This window comes from Sturnus vulgaris, chromosome 2 (genome assembly GCF_052056855.1).
Source record: "Sturnus vulgaris isolate bStuVul1 chromosome 2, bStuVul1.hap1, whole genome shotgun sequence".
In the NCBI taxonomy this organism is placed as follows: Eukaryota; Metazoa; Chordata; class Aves; order Passeriformes; family Sturnidae; genus Sturnus; species Sturnus vulgaris.
In genome coordinates this window covers 17,235,337-17,253,474 of record NC_142244.1, presented here as the reverse complement: position 1 = coordinate 17,253,474, position 18,138 = coordinate 17,235,337, and the positions used below count along the sequence as shown (strand labels likewise).

At 43.3% G+C, this 18,138-nt stretch overlaps 1 protein-coding gene and 1 long non-coding RNA gene across 7 annotated transcripts in view; both read right to left on the bottom strand.

Moving 5' to 3' along the window:
• Positions 1-11,492, bottom strand: part of POU2F1 (POU class 2 homeobox 1) — a 112,890-nt gene extending 101,398 nt beyond the window's left edge. For all 6 annotated transcript variants that reach the window (XM_088158140.1, XM_088158148.1, XM_088158157.1 and 3 more), the window contains exon 1: positions 11,393-11,492. In XM_088158140.1, the coding sequence (XP_088014266.1) occupies positions 11,393-11,456 (64 nt within the window). In that variant the 5' untranslated portion in view covers positions 11,457-11,492. The remainder of the gene's footprint in view (positions 1-11,392) is intronic.
• A 1,522-nt stretch (positions 11,493-13,014) lies between these two features.
• Positions 13,015-16,047, bottom strand: LOC148224637 (uncharacterized). The gene is made up of 2 exons (XR_015801930.1): positions 15,384-16,047; positions 13,015-13,256 (listed from the first exon to the last, which is right to left on the bottom strand). It is a non-coding gene; the product is annotated as an uncharacterized LOC148224637 (long non-coding RNA).
• Positions 16,048-18,138: the final 2,091 nt, after the last annotated feature.

The window sequence follows — 18,138 nt, the reverse complement described above, 5'->3', positions numbered from 1 at the left end:
CTGCAGGGCTCCTGCAACAGCTTCCTTGTAAATAAAAACCTCAACCCTTTTCCTCTGAAAATGAGGCAGATCTGCTATTTCCAGCTCTTCCCCATTCACAAATATAAAAGCTTCAAAAATTAAAAAGAAGCGGTTGCCAATTTACCAGGTCACAATTATGTTTGTGAGTAGCACACAATAATAAAAAAATGCAAAAATAATAAAACAAAACAATAAAATAAACAAAAATAAAACAAAACAAACAAAATAAAATAAAACTATATAAAATGCAAAAGTGCCCCATTTGATCCCGCAAGCTGAAATATCTGTGGGAATAAATCAGTATTAAAAACACACATGAAGGACAACACATCTGAAAATTAACGTCTTCAAATTAACTTGCTGAATACAAAAGTCAAGAGCTGCAGGTCAGTAATAGCAGATAGTGTTTCACAATTCAATCTTATGGTTGATTAGCCCCAAAGAAATTGTTTCAAAACAAATTTTAACAACCAGACCACACTGTACAGTAAAGTATACTTATTTGCTACCTCAATGGTTCTTAAAGAGCAATCTATAAATTAATGCTGGACCAAAGAACACTTACACATAACTACATATAATTAGTCAGTGTGTCTAAACAGTTTTCAGTACACACTGACGGGGTTTTCTCAGCTTCTAAGAAAACAAAACTGTGCTAGTTACCAATTAACAGCACATTTCCACATTGGCTCGGTGCCTTTGTAGGACACTTTCTCTACTGGTCTCAAACACACTGATGACACCAAAATGAAAGACCAGAAGTACTGCACTAACCTGCTCTCTCCAGCCTCTTTATAAAGACTGTCTCAACAAATGAGCACAAGACAAAGAGAATACAAACAATAAAATCAGGAGTTTCGGATACTGAGGATTAGTAGAGCTGTACCCCATATGCCTGTCCTCAGTGTTCTCTTAATATTACTTCACACAACCAAGAATGGTGACTACTACTTGAATGATGACACCACGAAAAGCTTAACTCATGTTTCAGTATATGAAGTGTACTTGGGAAATTATTAGAGTTGACAACACATTCTAAGGAAATCACGGAGTGTGCCAATGTACTCCCTCCCACAGAAATGTAAGGAAATGAACAGTCTTTCATGGATTTTTCAAATCTTAGGAACAGATGCTGCTTTTGGTGAATACAACTGTGATACCAACCATATATCCTAATACACTAAATACAATTAAAACAACTGCCACGAACACATAAAACTAAGGAAGTTTTATCAACTTGCATCTTCAAGCAAGCTACATCACAAATGCAGAGTCCTCTTTTCTGCAACTGAGTATAAATTTAAGTGTCTATATTATACAATTTACAAGCCTATCTGTGATATAAACACAGGACAAATGGAAATGACATTCCCTTCCTCATTAGTACATGCTGCATTTCCAGCTCTTACACAATACAAAATCACTGCTTGATAAGTAATAAAAAACCCACCGTGTCTGCAGCTGATTTTGCTGTTTGAAAGACTGACAGATTAATTGATCCCTTAAGCAACTAATGTGTCTTCTGAGTGCACACAGAAAATTATGGATTATCTCAAGACTTTACAAAGCTTTTTACATGACTTTAAAATGAACTTGTTAAATTAGGTCTTCCCCAACAGTCTTCAGTTAAGTCTAACTTTTATGTTACTACTAGATAGAGGAATGCAAAGATGTAGGTGCTGGCCCACCTCTGCCCTAAATTCAGCTGATAGTTTAGAAATAGTTACTTTTTACTGTTATAGTAACTGAAATAGTTACTGTTTACTCTAGATACCATTAAAATGTGTTAGAACATGTGCCTGGATCCATTTTCAATTTTAACTGCGCTGAGAATGAGATTAATGAAATCGTTTTTTCTAACCATTCTAAAGCATGATCTCAGCAAGTTTTGAGGCACAGGCCTTTATTCACACCTTAGTATATTTATAACCAGTCTCTTATGCACCACTGAACTGAACCATGCCAGATGTACCTACATTGCAACTGGGTTCCAAACCAAATTGAATCACAAAACGATAAAACACAGCATTTTAATTTCTTAGAACTGAGAGGAGATATCCTTTATAATGTCACTATCTCCCAGGGTAATGAGTAAAGGAATAGTCTGGAAATAAAAATAACTCAAAATCTACAGATTTCTGTAGTCCCTGTAGGAAAATTCTCATACTCAAGACCCTCAACTTGTCTTAAGGAGTCGAGAATCTGCTCAGTTGTGGATCTCTTACATGAAGTAGTAACAGAGGCACTGAATTTTTAACATCCACCCTCTTATATGCACAAACTTTGAGAACAAAAGGAGCTGCCAGTTCTCCAACTGACTCCTGGTAGGGAATGAAAAATTCTTAGGAAAGACCTTGGAGCAACCTCACACTCGTTCCCCAGAACTGAAAACGTGCAGAGCAGACAAGGAACATCATCTTGCTTAAACTCTTTCACAGTGCTCCTGAACACTTAGGAAAGGAATCAGGTACAAAACTTAGGATGCACTGGGAAATAAATGGGAAAGGATTTTCTTTTTGTTTGGAAGAGAACTAAAATCATCATCCTGGCTCTGACCAGACTCTACCTGACTCTCCTCCAACAACAGGCAACTATGGAAGAGTATAAAAGCAGGACAAGCACAGAAATAGTTCCTTTGATTACATTCCCAAACACCAAGTTGCAGCCCAGCACATAACTGAGACAGAGGCAAAAAACAACACGCTTAGCCCTTCTTTGTACCTCTTTGCACAAACTGAAAAAAGAAAAAGGGTAAATAAATACATGAAAAATTTCCGCAACTTTAGGAGACTCGCTTCTTTGCAAAACTGAGTAAAACCAAACTGGAATAAACAATCAGGTTTCTAGTTCACACTTTTCCACCTGATGTGCTCTCACAGGAGAACTTTTACTAGAAGCCTGTCTTACAATCATGGCTACTTGGCCATGTTGTCTAGGGCAGTGGTTGCCCAGGGTTCATGGGCAGCAGTGCAGCCTGGCAGCTGATGTCTTCTCTTCCTTACCTTGGCACACACATCCCAACCAAAGCAAAGCCATCCTGGCAGGAAAACAGGAGCTGAATTAAGGTTAGTGATGAAGAGATTCAAGCTGGGATGTGCGACACACTGTGACTGATTTGAAGTCAGAAGCTACTAAACCTCAGACTAAATACACAAAAGCTTTCCATTGTTCCAAAAGATACTCCTAAACTCCCAAGTTTAGCTAACTTTGCTGCCATAAGCTGTCTAAAATATCTGTAATGGGACTGAAATGGAACAGCAGGTAAAAATGTTCTTATTATGAAGTCCATTTAGGGGAAATGACTTGTAAGTTGCATGCTTCATTTGGGATACTGGAAATACAACAATTTGTGTAGTTCAGATCAACATATCATTAAAAACAGGAAAGTATCATTACAAAGTCAGTAACAGCCGAAAAAGGTCACACATTTCCAACACCTCTAACAGAGACTTTCATTCAGAAACAAATGTTACAAGTGGAAAGCTACTGTTCCCTCTGCTCTCCTGTCTCCAGTCTCCTCATACAATCCCAACACATTTCTGCAAGAAGCCAGGACAGTTTTACACAGTATCTGTCAAAAGGGACAACAGTTCACACAGCCCTGGCCAAATACTTACCATGCTTATGCTCCCTCTTCTTTTGGGCAGCAGCCCACCCTCCAATTGTATTAAGTCTAACATGAACTGTACCCTCAGGTGAGATGACAAAGCAACTTCAAGGAGCCCTCATAGGTTTCAATCTAAATAATTTGGGCTACTTTAGGCAATTCAGATCACAGCCTGTAATAATAACTCAGCTGATTTTAATTGAAATGGATTAAAGATTCCATTTTCCAAATGGAAATACCTACAAACAGGTGCAGAGGAACAGGAAACACCAACAGTCAGAAACAGTAAGGTCTGCTACTACTACAATCAGAGCTAGAAGAAGCTGTCCCCAGCCCAAGCTTTGTTACTTTTTTCCGAAGGATATGTGCATGCAGGTGTGTGTACATGCATTGGAGGATGGGATGGGAAATGCTTCCAGAGGAGCTGGGAGGGAGGGAGGCAGCATTTACTAGCATATCCATCTCTCTGCAGCCTTAGAAAAATTCAAGTATCTATTTAAACCTACATTTGAAAATTGAAATAAAAGCAATAACCTACTAAAGATCAGCAGCAAAATTATGAATACTTATAAATGAATCTTTGCCAACAGAATTCCTGAAAGAAACTTGAATCTCATTTCCCATTCAGTAGACTGTATTAACTAATAATGTAGAAACAAGTGATTTAAACATGTGAATCATTTCTACCTGTATTCACTGTACACTCCTCTCCCTCTGCTGCAGCCAAGTAGTATAAAGCCACAACTTCACACTGGTATGGTCAGGCACAAATTACTAAGTCACATGGTATTTTTCAAATAAAACTGAATCATCGAAAGGACAAAGAGAACAAACAGCGAAGGAGCTCACTGCAAAAAAGATGGTGACTTCCTAGCAGCCCTCAAAGAAAAGGAGGAGGAAAAAGAAGCAAGCTACACCTCCAGCCTGATTCAACAGGTTTTTTTACACTTATTTTTAAGTCTTCAACTGTATTTACTATTTTAGTAACTCAGGTGTTCATATCTTCCTTTTCCAAAGCTTCATGCCCTGCCATATAGTGTCAAACATGCTATATATGCTACTTCATCTCTATACAGCCAAATCAGATTTCTGGGAAGAAAAAAATAAAAGGAATGATGAGGAAAAGGTTTCTTGTCACAATATTACAATTTATAGAAAAGATACATCTGCCTCAGAGTGATGATATTAAATGGCTGAAGCACTTACGCTTGGATTTGGTGTGGGTTTTTTTAAGGTTGCTTTACAAGGATGTCAGTCCAAAATTTAGCAGAAGTAATGGTGTCTGTAATTTCCCAAGTACTTTTGTCAATATGTCCTTTAAAGCCACAGTCCTTTCTAGAGACGTGTCTCACTATAAGCAGCACTAAAATAATGGGAACCACTTAACGGTCTCATCCACTTCTTTTATTGGAGTTTCTGCCCTTACTACCATTAATGCAATCATACCTAGGACAGTACAAACCACTCCGAATTTTCAGCATCTATTGGTTTCCAAGCTACTATTCCACTTGGGTGCAGTTTCATCTCTGGCTTCCATGATGTATGTACAGCCTACTGCTAAAAGAGAATGCCCAGCACAGTGCCCACAGCTGCACAGTCCCACCTCTTCCCTTTGGCCAGCACCATTTTAAATCCAGTTCAGCTCATCAACTCAATCAACTGTGGTTTCACAGTGGTTTATATCAATTTAAAAGCAAAGCTGTATAACTAAGCTAACCAGAATACTGATGTTTTTGAAAAGAGGAAGCCTCCTTTCCCTTCCTTCTTTTTCTTTCCTCCACTTTCACTCAATGGGTCTTCCTACCCCCTTGCTTGCACTTGAAGGTCTTTGTGGAGCCAGTTTCATAAACCAAAGACGTAAAATGATCTGGAGGTAGTTTTCCACCAAGTTAGCAAGTTAAGCTGGAGCTTCCCAGAATCCAGTTAAGTCCTAGGACAGGTGCCAAGTAAGTGGCAGGATCACATGACTGAGAGTATGAGTCTCCATTTATGCCAACAGGAAAGTCACCAGAGAGAATGAAATTATGAGAAGACTTGGGTCAACACATATGCTTCTTGGTCCCTTCCTTGATTGGTACTGCTATTTGTCTAATCTCATTGTAAGCCAGTTCAAAGAGCTAAACCAACAAAAAAAACTATTCATTATTTTTGGCGAGGCTTGTTTTCTGCCAATTTAATTCCCTGAACTAGCTCAGCAAAGGAATCCAGCAAGCATCTGCACCAGGGCAGGGAAGGAGGCAGGAACACACAGGGAGATGAGGACGGGCTGGGGCTGATTTAAGCTGTCACTGAACCGCATACCCTGGAGCAGATCTGCATCACACCGTAGTTAGAACTGACAGTAATCTGTGCCTGTACAACGGGAGGCCTTCATCGCTGACGGGAGTGTGCCAACAGTGCCAGCACTGAAACATCCTCGGCAAAGTTCAACCTGGGCAGCAGCCTGGATCACTGCATGTAAAAGCACAAGAATCACAGCTCTCTTACCCTCAGAGACACTAGAAAACATTAGCTAATTTTTCCCCCAGTAACACTCCTGTGAAAATGTGCTCTATAATTCCCATTACACAGATTCAGCCCAGAACAGCAAAGCAAGCAAAATTGGTGACAAACTCAGGATTGGAACCCAGTAAATCCTCTACACCAAACCAACACTTCATCACTCAATTGTATTATTAACCCTAAACTGATTCAATTAGTCAGTAGCAGTCTATAAAAAACTCCTTTTGCAAAGACTTTCTAATGCACTATAAAGCTCACATACATAATACAGTTAACAAATGTGGATATTTCCTAGATAGTTGTAAAATAAGAAACTAGGGAAAGGAATAATACTGAGATGTTAAGTAATTATTTCCTTTTCTATAGAGAAAAATAAGTGCACATGAAGCAGCATGAGGGCCTATTCACACAATTCAAGAAATTTAATGCAAAGAGCTACAGAAAGGAAAATACATCTATGGATTCCTTTTTCCTCAGATTAGCATTGTAAAACCATTTCATATGAAATGCCAGCAATTATTTAATACACCCTAACCAAGACCAGTATCTTCCCTTAAATTTATCTCCTACACTTAGCCCAACAATTCCCACACTTAACTTGCTCTTTATAACAATGAAGCACATTTGGAAAAGGGGGGATTTGTTAACACAGAAGCAAATCTCTGCAGTAGGAAACAGCCAGCACTGTAAGTCTATCCAGCAACACGAGATAGTCTTTCATTCACATTCCAGCTTAAGCACAGCCCAGGACATCACATTTGGGACACTCAAGTCATACTTAATTTTGTTCAACACCACCTTTTGACAACAGCTTTGTCACCAAGACTCAAAATACGTATGTCAAAAAAAGACAGTCGTTTGCCAGGACTGTCACTGATTCTCTCAAGATAAAAATAATAAAGCTGTAAGTGCAAGGAGCAGAGACTGCCTAATTGTCAGCTGTATAAAATAGAAGTATCAAGATTATTGTCCTGAGGGCAACAAGAGTTTAAGAGGAATATAAAATGACACTGCAACCTGTTTTGAAATCTTGAACTCTACAGGAATCAAAATTTAAGGAAAGCAAATGAAAACTTCATGCATGCTACAAAAAGCTACTGCAAATTTGCCATAGAACCAGGAGAGTAAACAAATCTGCCCAAGAGGGACTTGCACCCTATTTAACAGGAAGAAACTGGATGACAGATCAACCCAACCAAAACATCCTGGACAGCATGAGCAAAACATTTACTCCAGAACTCTCTGCATCCTCACACATCTGGACATAAACAAAACAGCCAAAGTGTGCTACTCTAAATGTGGAATTTACCACTTGAAATCTGGCAATTATTATTTCAGTGACAACGGTATTCCAAACCTCATTTTTCTGGGCAATAAATTGTTATGATCAAGCCAAAGTAGGAACAGCACTTCTTCACACACAAGGGACTCCCAACGCAGAGTGTGCTGGTGCTTCCTTGGGCTTAACACACAGACCAAGGTGAAGGCAACCTCACCGATCCCATCAAACGAGGCACCTCCAGACATCCCCATCGATGTTCACCAAGACAAGCGTTTACGAGGTATCCACATCCAGCATCAGAGAGCCAGTATTAACATTTGCTGCTTGTATTACGGCTCCAGGCTAATCTTGGAGAAATTGATAGTGACAGCAAGCCTGAGATTTTTTTTTCCTATTTAAATAACAAGATGGGAAGCTTAGATCTTCCCCCCTTTCCTTCTGAGAAGCAAGAGGGAATCTTCAACTTCTCCAGTTTTAAAACCATCCTGACACACGTTCCTAATTTTGCTCCACATGCAGCAGCATGGCTACTAGCATAGCTTGGCCCGTTTTCCAACCAGCTGTCCGACTGTGCAGTTTTGGTCAGTTTGAAAAAGAGAAGAAAAAAAAAAAAAAAGAAAATACAAAAAAATGCAGCATCACCTTAATAACCGAATAGATGTAATCAGGCAGTGAAACTATTTCACGGGATGACACTTCCTTCTGTCTCTAATAAATCAAAAGCTGAAAAGACAGCCAAAATAGAATACATTCTCCTGCTAAAGATTAGGAAGTACTGTAACAGTAGCACAACCCTGCATTCTCACCACACCCAGGTAGACAATGGAGAAGAAAAAGTTTCTTTTAGTCTCTGACCGGATACACAAAAATGGTCCAAGGAGCAGCTTAAAACCTGACACCTACCTGTGACTAACACAGAAGTCTGAGATTCAGACAAACACTCAAGACTGAGCAGTAATACCCACACAGTAGTCTGGGCGCCTTCTGACAAGTGAAGGTGATGCCAAGGTTTGGGAAAAGGTTACACTAACACGTTGCCTATGGGCTTCCCTGATGAAGATACATTTCAATCCCCAGCACATTCCAGTAAAATTTTAAGCTGCAACAATGGCACACAGATACATGTCTTAGAGAAATACATCTCTATTTCGGCATGTAAATGTTATAAACCTCAGCTGAGCCATAAGACTGCACAAGGCCACTGTCCACTATTCCATTCTATAAAAATTACCAAAACACCAGTGACAAAGAAATTTTGTTTGCAAGATGCAATGTACATTTTTATCATGCTGGATAAAATATCTACAGTCTCAGCAGTGGTTAAATTGCTGCTATAAAGGAAATTGTCCTCAGATAAATGGTTTCCCTATGAGAAGGTTTCAGTGCTACACCTCACCCCAGGTCAATAAATCAAATTAACTGCACCTTGTCCTCTGGCCAATGACATCATCGGCTTGACCACATGTTGTGAAGCGAGTGCAAAAACATATGCTATTTAAGGCATGAAATCATATTACTGCTTTTTGTCCAGCCAGCCTTGTGCTGTTGGTCTGTGAAATAGTCAGTCACCTGAACAGTCTCATTACAGCTTCTACAGCTTTTTTTTTTTCCTTCTTGTATTCAAGGCCTGTCTTTGCCGAGGGTGAAGAAAAAAGGATAAATAATCTGAGTCGTTATTTTTTAAATCAAAACGCTTTTCATTAGCTGCAGTGCAGTTTTTTGTGACAAATTAAATTTAGAAGCAAACTACGAAATATGCCATCTGCACTTGCACGTGAACGCTCTTCCTAGTAGTGTTTCAAAGATGTTTACATGCTAATCTAGCACTGCTACTCTGAAGTACCCTGCTGTTCGGTCCTTTTTCTCTACAGGGTGAAAACAATGGTCACTAATGAAAACCTACACAGTTTTATTTGAAACTCATCCCTGCATAAATATTTTCTATTTTAAATTACTGCCTCCCCCTAATCAAGTAGCCCATTTGTTTTATTTCTAAGTAGACTAATATCTGGTTTAAAACTGAATTACTCCAGACAATTTAAGAGGATTAATTTCAATTTTCACTTGGCGTTCTTATGACACAATCACAGAAAACTTATCTTCCTTTCTAGACCCTGTACTGCCTAGTGGTATCTTCTGTCTTGAAAGCCAAATCTAAATGAAAGAGAGAGGGAAAAAAAAAAAAAAGCCTCAACCCAGAACAGTCAAAGATACAAGCAGCGTCAAAAGCATCTGACACACTGCACTGTTAAACCTCATCCACATTAAGCAAAAAGAAGGTGAATAAGATTATCTTCAATGTATTCAATTCTGTTTGTGTTCAGAGGGAGGAGGAAAGCTGTTTAGATTTTGAGTGTGTCTTCTATAGCTCTCTCAGTGCCAGGAAACGTAAATTAGAAGCAACTCTCCTTTAAGGAAAAGAATCAAGGACAAAGGGACCAAAAATGCCCAAGCTTCTGAAAAGCAGATATGAAAGGAACAGCTTTACAGTCTTGAGTTGCTATAAATTAAAAATAAGCTCCTTATTTAAAAGACATGAGTGTTTGAGAATCTATGAGCAGATCTGATGCTGCTCAAGCCCCAGGAGGGTTTTGTTTTTGCTGGCAGGGGTGGAGTGGAGATGGGGGGGTCATTTTGGTTATTAGTAAATAAATCAAGCAGCAGAGTGAGGCCTAGGCGCTTGCCAGAGGAGCCGGGGCCTGGCTCTCCCCCTCCTCTCCTCACACAGCCTGGGTTTGATCTCGGGGCCCTGTGGGTTTGCCAAGAAAATTTAAAAAAAAAAAGCGAGAGAGCGAGAAAGAAGAATCATATTGAACCACAAAAGCACATGGGGCGAATGTAAAATATAAACACGGCGTTGGGCTCTGAGTGGCTGTTATTAAAGGTCTGAATTACTAAACATGAGAGGCGGGGAAAGCCGGGCGGCCATTTCAATAATATAAACCTCCCCGAATTAGACATTATTCAAATGAGAAGGAGAGAGAGGGAAGAGAGGGAGAGCGCGGGGGAGAGGGACGGGACCGGCACGGCCGTGCCCCGGGGCAAAGGGGGAGCGGGGCAAACACCGCCGGGGCAGATCCGGCCCTGGGGGGGTGCGGACCCGGCCCTCGGGGCTGGGGGGCAAACCCAGCCCTCGGGGGGGTCCCTCTCCCGCCCGAGAAAGGCACGGGGGGGCTCTGCCCGTGCCCCCCGCAGCCACCCCCCACGAACCCGCCCCTTGCGAGGGGAGGGGGGGAGCTTTAAATGAAAAAGCCAAACCACGCTCTCCTCCTGCCCCCCTCCCCGCACCCACCCACCCCACGCTGCAAGGCCCAGGCTCTGGGGAAATAAACCCCGGCTTGGGGCGGGGGGGTGCTGCGGGGAAGGGGGGGCAACGAGGGGAGCGATAAGGAAACCGAGTCTATCTGCCTCCCCGGGCCCCGGCCAGGGGCCAGCACCCCCGGCCCCCTCCGCCCCGCCGCCGGGGGGACCCTGCCCCACTCGGGCGACCCGCCGGGATCGCTCCTCCAGCATCCCTCCCTTCCCCCCCCCCCCCCCCCCCCCCCCATGAATATGTAAAGCGGGTTTATTGTGGGCGTGCGGGCCGGGTGGCGGCCAAGCCACCCCCGAACGCTTTTTGGTGCGGGGCTGCCTCCCCGCTCCCTCCCGGCGTGTGTGCCCCCCCTCCCTCCCGCCCCGACCCCTCCGCCTCGCCGCGCTGCCGCCGCCGCCGCCCATCGCCCCCATGGCCGGTGCCCCGGCGTGCGGGCTCCGTGTGCGGGAGGGACGGTGTGTGTGTGTGTGCGTGTGTCTCCCCAACGCGGGGAGGCTGCTCTGCTTCTCCTTCTCTTTCCCCCCCCCGCTCCCTCCTGTGCCGTTAATTATAATAATCCTGAGTACTAATAAATTATGCTAAGCGGGGCCGGGCGGGCGGGCGGGGGGGGGGTGCGCCCCGCGCGCGCGAGTATGAATATGAATATGTAAAACGCAGTAATGATTACCTGCCGCCGCCGCCACCGCCGCCGCCGAACTCTCATCTTGACTCGCTGCTCCTCCGTCCGCCATTTTGAATATTTTAACCAAAAATCGGCCGCGCGATAAACCCTCCCCCCTCCCCTTCCCCTCCCTCTCTCCTCCCTCCCTTGCCCGCGCCGCCGCCGCCGATCTGCGCATGCGCTCCGGGCTCTGCGCTCCCCCCTCCCCTCCCTTCTCCTCGGCCGCTTTCCCGGCGAGGGCGCGGAGCGGCGCCGCGCATGCGCAGCGCGGCCGGACCGGCTCGCTCCCCCCCCCGGCGCCGGCGGGCGATGAGGGGAGGCGCGTGCGCACTGAGGCGCCCCCCGCGCGCCCCCTCAGGGCACGGGGCGGTCCGACCCCCCCAAAAAGGTCCTCCCCGTAGTCATTAGGGGCTTTTTTGTGGTTGTAAAATCTAGATAATTTACAGGAGACAAATTGAGTGTTTTGGGGGTAAAATCTGAGGTGATCAGTAGGGGAGAGAAGGGACGGGTTGGGGTAAAAACAAGGTTATTAGTAGCGGGCAGGAAGGAAAGGTTTTGGGGGTAAAACTTGAGGGGAGAGAATGAAGATTTTGAGGTAACCAAAAAAGGAAATTTTAGGGGTAAAATCTGAGTTAATCTGTAGGGGAGAGAAGTGACGTTGAAGTAAAACCAAAGCTGGCTATCAGTAGTGGATGGGAAGGGAACATAGTGGGGCTAAAACTTGAGATAATCTCTAGAGGAGAGAATGGACGTATTGAGGTGAAAATGAGGTAATCATTAGTGACAGGGAAAAATCTGGGGGAAAACTTGAGGTCATCTATAAGGAAAAATAAATGTATTTTGCAGGAAAAATCTGATTGAATCGTTAGGGCCAGAATGAACAATTTGGGGATAAGGTAGCCATTGGATTTTCATGCTGGTGCAATCTAGGTAATTATTAAGGACAGAATTCATATTTTGAGGGTAAAATCTGAAGGGGAGAGAATGAAAATTTTTGAGGTAAACTGAGGTAATCAGTGGTGGGCAGGTGGGGAGATTTTTTGGGCGGTAAAGCTTGAAATAATCTGTGGGAGGAGGGGGGACAGGTGCCTGTCAGGAGCTTCCCGGTGAACAGCCGCTCCGAAGGCGCTGTGGCTGTGGGTGGTGCTGTGGAAATCCCCGTCCGGACTGCACCTGCACCCACGTACTGCCCGAGCCCCCGTGAATAAAGAGGAATTGCATCCAGGGAAAATGGAACCGCAGAACCCGTGGTTCCCATGGAGGAGGATGCCTGAGCGAGGTTTTCCTCCAGAAAAGAGTGATTGCACAGAAGCGATTCTCCTCTGTTCAAAAAACCCCACCCCAACATTCCCTCCTTCTGGGCAGCCCAATGCTCTTGGGGTGCTTTTCTCAAATACTTTATCCTCTTACACTTCCCGCGTCAAATTGTCCTAGAAGGGGAGTCAGGTTTCATGCCTCCCTTGTTAAAAGGGAGTAAATATGAGACCAGAGGGACCAACAAATAAAATTAGCTTTAGATTCAAAGCTTCCAAATCAGAACGAACAATCAGCCAGAGTGGCAAAACTTTGTTATTCTTGACAGATTTGGCAGAGTAAAAATAAAACTTATATCCTTAATATTGCATAAATACACGTTATCCCTGAGCTTTTTAATGTATTTTCAGAAAAAGAAGAAAGGGAGGCTGGTATAGAATGGCATTTATTAAGGTCTCAGTCTTAACGTTTTCCAGGAGTCATTAACTCAGATGGGTTAGAGTCCAAGTTGGATTTTCTTCTGGGGTGCAAAACATTCTGGAGTAAGAGCAACTGTCAGGGATCTGTTCTTGCATGCTGTTGCTGAAGAAATTCGGAGTCGTATCAGAGACAGCCACTAGATTTTTCATTGGTAGGAGAGAGCCAAAAAGGAGAGGCTGAACGAGGGAGACAGCAGGGTGTATCTCCAAGGGGTGAATCAGAAAGGTAATTTTGTCATTTTTATTTAAAAATAAGGTCCTCTGGTAATGGGATTTTTTTTTCTTGCCATCCTATAAAATAACCTCTTGTTATTGCAGAAAATACTAGCAGAAATGGACTGCACTGTGAAAGAGCAAAAACCTTCCCCTAACACCAGTTCTACTCATGCACATTCATTTGCTGACACCCTAAACCAGCAATTAAGCACTTTGTCTCCTGAAGATCTGTGTTGCACTCGCAGGAGCGAACATGTAAACAAAGGCATATTGTCGTGCTCCTCTTCAGTTCAGCCATGATCCTCGCGGGCCAGTTAATCCAGTTTTATGGCCAGGTTATACCAGCACTGCAGCACGCAGGGGCTGCACCAGGACAGATAAAGGTATAGAGAAAGGGCTGCCTAGATTAAGACTCTGCACAGCTCTAATCCTGCCTACGCTGAATATTCTCTCCTGTATCTCCCTATCTCACCCAAAGACTCTTCTCAGTCCGGCATGCCACTTCCCAGTAACCTCTTCCCTGATCCCAGCAGCTTCTTGCTGGGGAGAATTTGCTCCCATTACCACACCTGATTTAGCCTTTGCTCTCGCTCAGCTTCTGCACACTTAGCTGGAACCCACAGCTGCCGCAGAAAAGATGTCTGAAAACAAGTAGCTGCTAGTGGTTTGGTTTTTTGCTTTGTTATTTTGCTTGGTTTGGGCTTCGTTTTTCTTTTTTTCTTTGTTTGTTTGTTTGTTTGTTTTCTGGTAGTTATTAATCTGCTCTGTGTTTTGTAATTGACCACCTATAAAGAGAACTTAATTCAGTCTAGCCACATAGGTGCTCTCCCTGTAAAGATTAGTCTGGATCTATGTCTGCATCCTTTCCTCTAGTTTTCTTTGAATGCATCTCTATCTGATGCCTTCCCCAAGGTGTCATACATCCCTGTGGCTATATATCCAGGAAAGCTGGCCAAATCATTAGTGATGAATAATTTATCAGATAAATTTTACTTCTCTTTCAATTGTGAATGCCACACAGTGCCTGATTGGTGTCTTACTCATGAGCAACTTGCTGGAAATACTTGAAATTTGAGATAATTGGACACAAAGATGATACAAAGATTAGTCCTACGAGGAGCTGGGCACTCTGGATTCATTTCACAAAGAGACATAAGTAAGAAACTTGGTTGTTCAGCTGCAGTCAGTGGAACTGGGCTCACACTGATGGTGAAGTATGTGCTGAAACAGAGCCCAGAGCAGCGAGCAGGACCCTGTGGTTCTGTTCTCTAGCTGGACTTGTCAGCCACACAGAATCGCCTCTCACAGGGATTTTGCTTTAAAAAAATTTTCTGGCGGTGAAAAACAATACAGTGTTCAAAATCAACACCACATGTAAAGGGAAGAAATGGTATCTGAGGATCTTTTAAAGCACTGCAGCGTATCTGCGTCCATTGTTTTGATGTTGAACCAGTTACCTCTTAATTCCTAGCCCTCCTTGGCCTGCTTGACTTGTGCTCATAACCCCAAATTTTCTGTGATTGCTATGTGACCTTCTGAATTTTCTATCTCCTGCTAGAATTAATTCAGTAGTGTTTCACAGACAATTTTTTTTAAGGTAGGGAGGCAGAGGACAAAAGAAATATGAGGTGGGAAGGTGGGGAGCAAAAGAAACGCAAATCACAGTATTTAAGCAAAAAGCACATTGGGAAGGAAATTATCCTTTTCACAAAACAGCTCTAGTTTATCGGGAAATTAAGAGCAAACTTATCTGCTCTGCTCCAATTCCACCGTGCCACTCAGATGGGAATCCCAGATGCTGCTTTTCTCACACGATGTCCCCCTTCTCTCTACCCTGTTTTCTTCGTGTATGAGATTTCTCTCCTACAGGAGGGCCTGTTACTAGAATCACGTTTGCTTCTGCTTTCCCTTTGGCCATCCAGATAATTAGAGGCTTCTGCCTCAAAACAGTCATTCTTTGCCCCTTATGTTTTCATACATCCTCAAAAACCTCTGTATTTCTTTCATTTAGGGACTGCACAGATTGTCTCACATTTAATTAAACTTACCTGTGTGTTTCTGTCTGTTTCCTATTTCTCATTGTCATACACAACCTGATGGAGCAACCGGCAGCCTCCCTGCTACAGTGTTATTTTTTGAACATGCTATCGATAGCAAAAGACACTGTGCCTCAAAAAGCTTGCAATTTAGAGAGCTGACAGGGAAAGAAGGAGGGAAAAATAGGATTAGTACCTTCTTGATTGAGGAGAAGTGAAGAAAAGCAACGTAAAGACTGTGCATAGTCCCTCCAGTGTCACAGCCGACATTAGTGGGACACAGACTTGCACCTAGGTGCTCTGAGGCTGTGCAGTTCAGTACTTTAAACACAAAGCTGTTTTTCCTTTCTCTCCTGCGTTGCTCCCCGCCCTCCTCCTGTTCCCAAGCATGGAAAAGAGTCCACCCTTATCCCCAAGGCTTGGGACTCACCAGTACTGTCTCCTTCCATTATTATACTTTTTCCCCCTCTTCAGCCTCCTTCCTACGCACCTTGTGAGTGCTGAGCACGAACAGCAGAAGAGAAATGGAGACTGTCCACTGCATATATTGGCTGTTTTTTTCCCCTTGCACACTCCTCTGGCTGCCTTTGACCAGATTGCTTTCTGCCTTCGGTTCTGACCCCATTCTGCTGTGTCTGGATTGCAGAAAGGATGACCCTGAATCTCTTATTTCTGAGAGTTGTCGCCACTCCTCTGAATCTTAAAGATAATAAAATTATAGCAGGAAAGTTGTACCATCTCATAATACTCTGCCCCTCCCAAGTGCAGCTAACTGCATTTTTGGAGATAAGAAATGGAGCACGGACAAAAAGAAGCATGTTTTTCATTTTCATATTTAAAAAAAAATCCCTGTAATTCAGAACCTTCACACATCCTCAGGAAAGGGAGAGGTAATTACTAAAAGGACACTTATCTTTTCAGGTGGGTTTTTCAATCTATTTCTCACTTTCTGCTGCTTTGCCTGCACTTACTTTAGCTCTAGCTCAGGTTTTTGTATGCATTTCAATAGTTGTCATCAATGCAGCTTCTGAACCTTCCGATTTTAACCAGTTACGTCTTACCAGGTTTGAAGATTTAAGAAATTATTGCTGTGCTTTTTTTAGCAATGGTAAACTAAAGCAGAGAAATTAAGGAACTTGCCCTCAGTGGCATGTGTAGCTGGGCAGCCCAGGAAGATGAGCCTCCAGTTCTCTCTGTTGTGCCTTGATTGAAGGACCCTGTTCAGCAGTTATTGTTCCTCTCCCAGAGACCCACAAGGCTGGCTGCATCTTTACCTGTTTCTCTGCTCTGAGAGGGACAATGATGGGGTCCTGCAGCTTGATTCAGATCTCTAAGGAATGGGATTTGCAATTGCCTGATTCAAGATGCCACTCAAAACTGTCGCAGATCTGCTTTCAGTGTTTTTTCTCTTCCTCCCCTTACTATAGCAAAACCCTTAAAATACCTGTTTCTTGCTAAGATGATTGTTAACTAAGACTTGGGAAAAGCTCAGATACTACAGCAATAGTGCCAGCAGTGTGACAAACTCGGGTAGAAGGGCAAATTCTGGTTTGTACCTATATGAATGCCAGGGCTGAACTCCTTTTTTTTTTTTTTGACCAGTTGTACAGCACACTTTCTGCTGTAGACCTTGGGAATGCTTTGGTGCAGCTTACATGAGGAACCAAATTGTTTTTGACCTCAGTGAAGAGGGGGCCAAGAGGGACACATCTGATGCCTTTTAGCAACCGCAAGGTTTTCTGTAGAATAGACATAGCCTATGAAACAAACACACAGCTGGAGTTAGGGTGCTTTTGAAAACATTGTCTTTATTCTCTACCTCCCTTTCTTCCAGGACAGCTCTTTGCTTATTCCCTCTTCAGAAAAGGACTTTTCTGTCACACAGCCTAGCCTGGCTGGAGATTAGGGATTCTCTCTGCCCCTTCATCCTTGAATATTTCCTTTTAATTTCACAGTTTAAATTTCAATTGTGTAATTACATTCTGCCTACCCCAAATTCCTCTGTAATTTCAATTGGACACGGTGTCCTTCACTCTCTAGGCAGAACTCTTGCAGTGCTGTGGGGCACTGTTAATAGGCTGCCACGCTCCACTCTAGTCCCATTTCATGTAAATAGGGAAAGAGAATGGACCTGGATCCCTTTGAACTAAAACTGCTGCTCCATATAGGCGAGACAGGGGTTGCTGCAGAGTGACAAGGCAGTCTTGCCCCATGGCAATACACCGGGCAGTTTTTACAATGCCTCAGTCTGAACAGATTTTGGAGTGAAAGTCTAAATCTGTCTGGAAGTATTTCTCCCCCACAACACCATACCCTTTGATCACAAATAAAGCTGTACAGGGACACCCAAAACACTACTTCACTGAATTTATGTGGCCTGAGAGTACCTGCTCGCACCGTTTAACATGGCAGAAGTGCCATAGTGATTTAATTTAGGTCCAGGCAGTTGTGTAGCAATGAGAGGGCACACAACACAGATGCCTAGTTCAGTATATGTTTTACAAGAACTGGCAAGTCCCATGCATTTTATGACCCAACCCTAACACTTCCTGCAGATTTTGATGTGTCAGCATTTCCCCTCAATCCTTATGCTGGTGGTGCTCACCTGAGTCCCACATCCCAACTTGTTTTATCACAACATTCCCTTTTTGTGTGTTGGTATCTGCTTGACATCAGTGTGAAATCATTTCTACTTCTCCTGCCTCCTTCTTGCTTTCAAGTTCCTTTTTCACTGTGGCACAGGTGCTTACTTAGTCCCTGTGCCTGC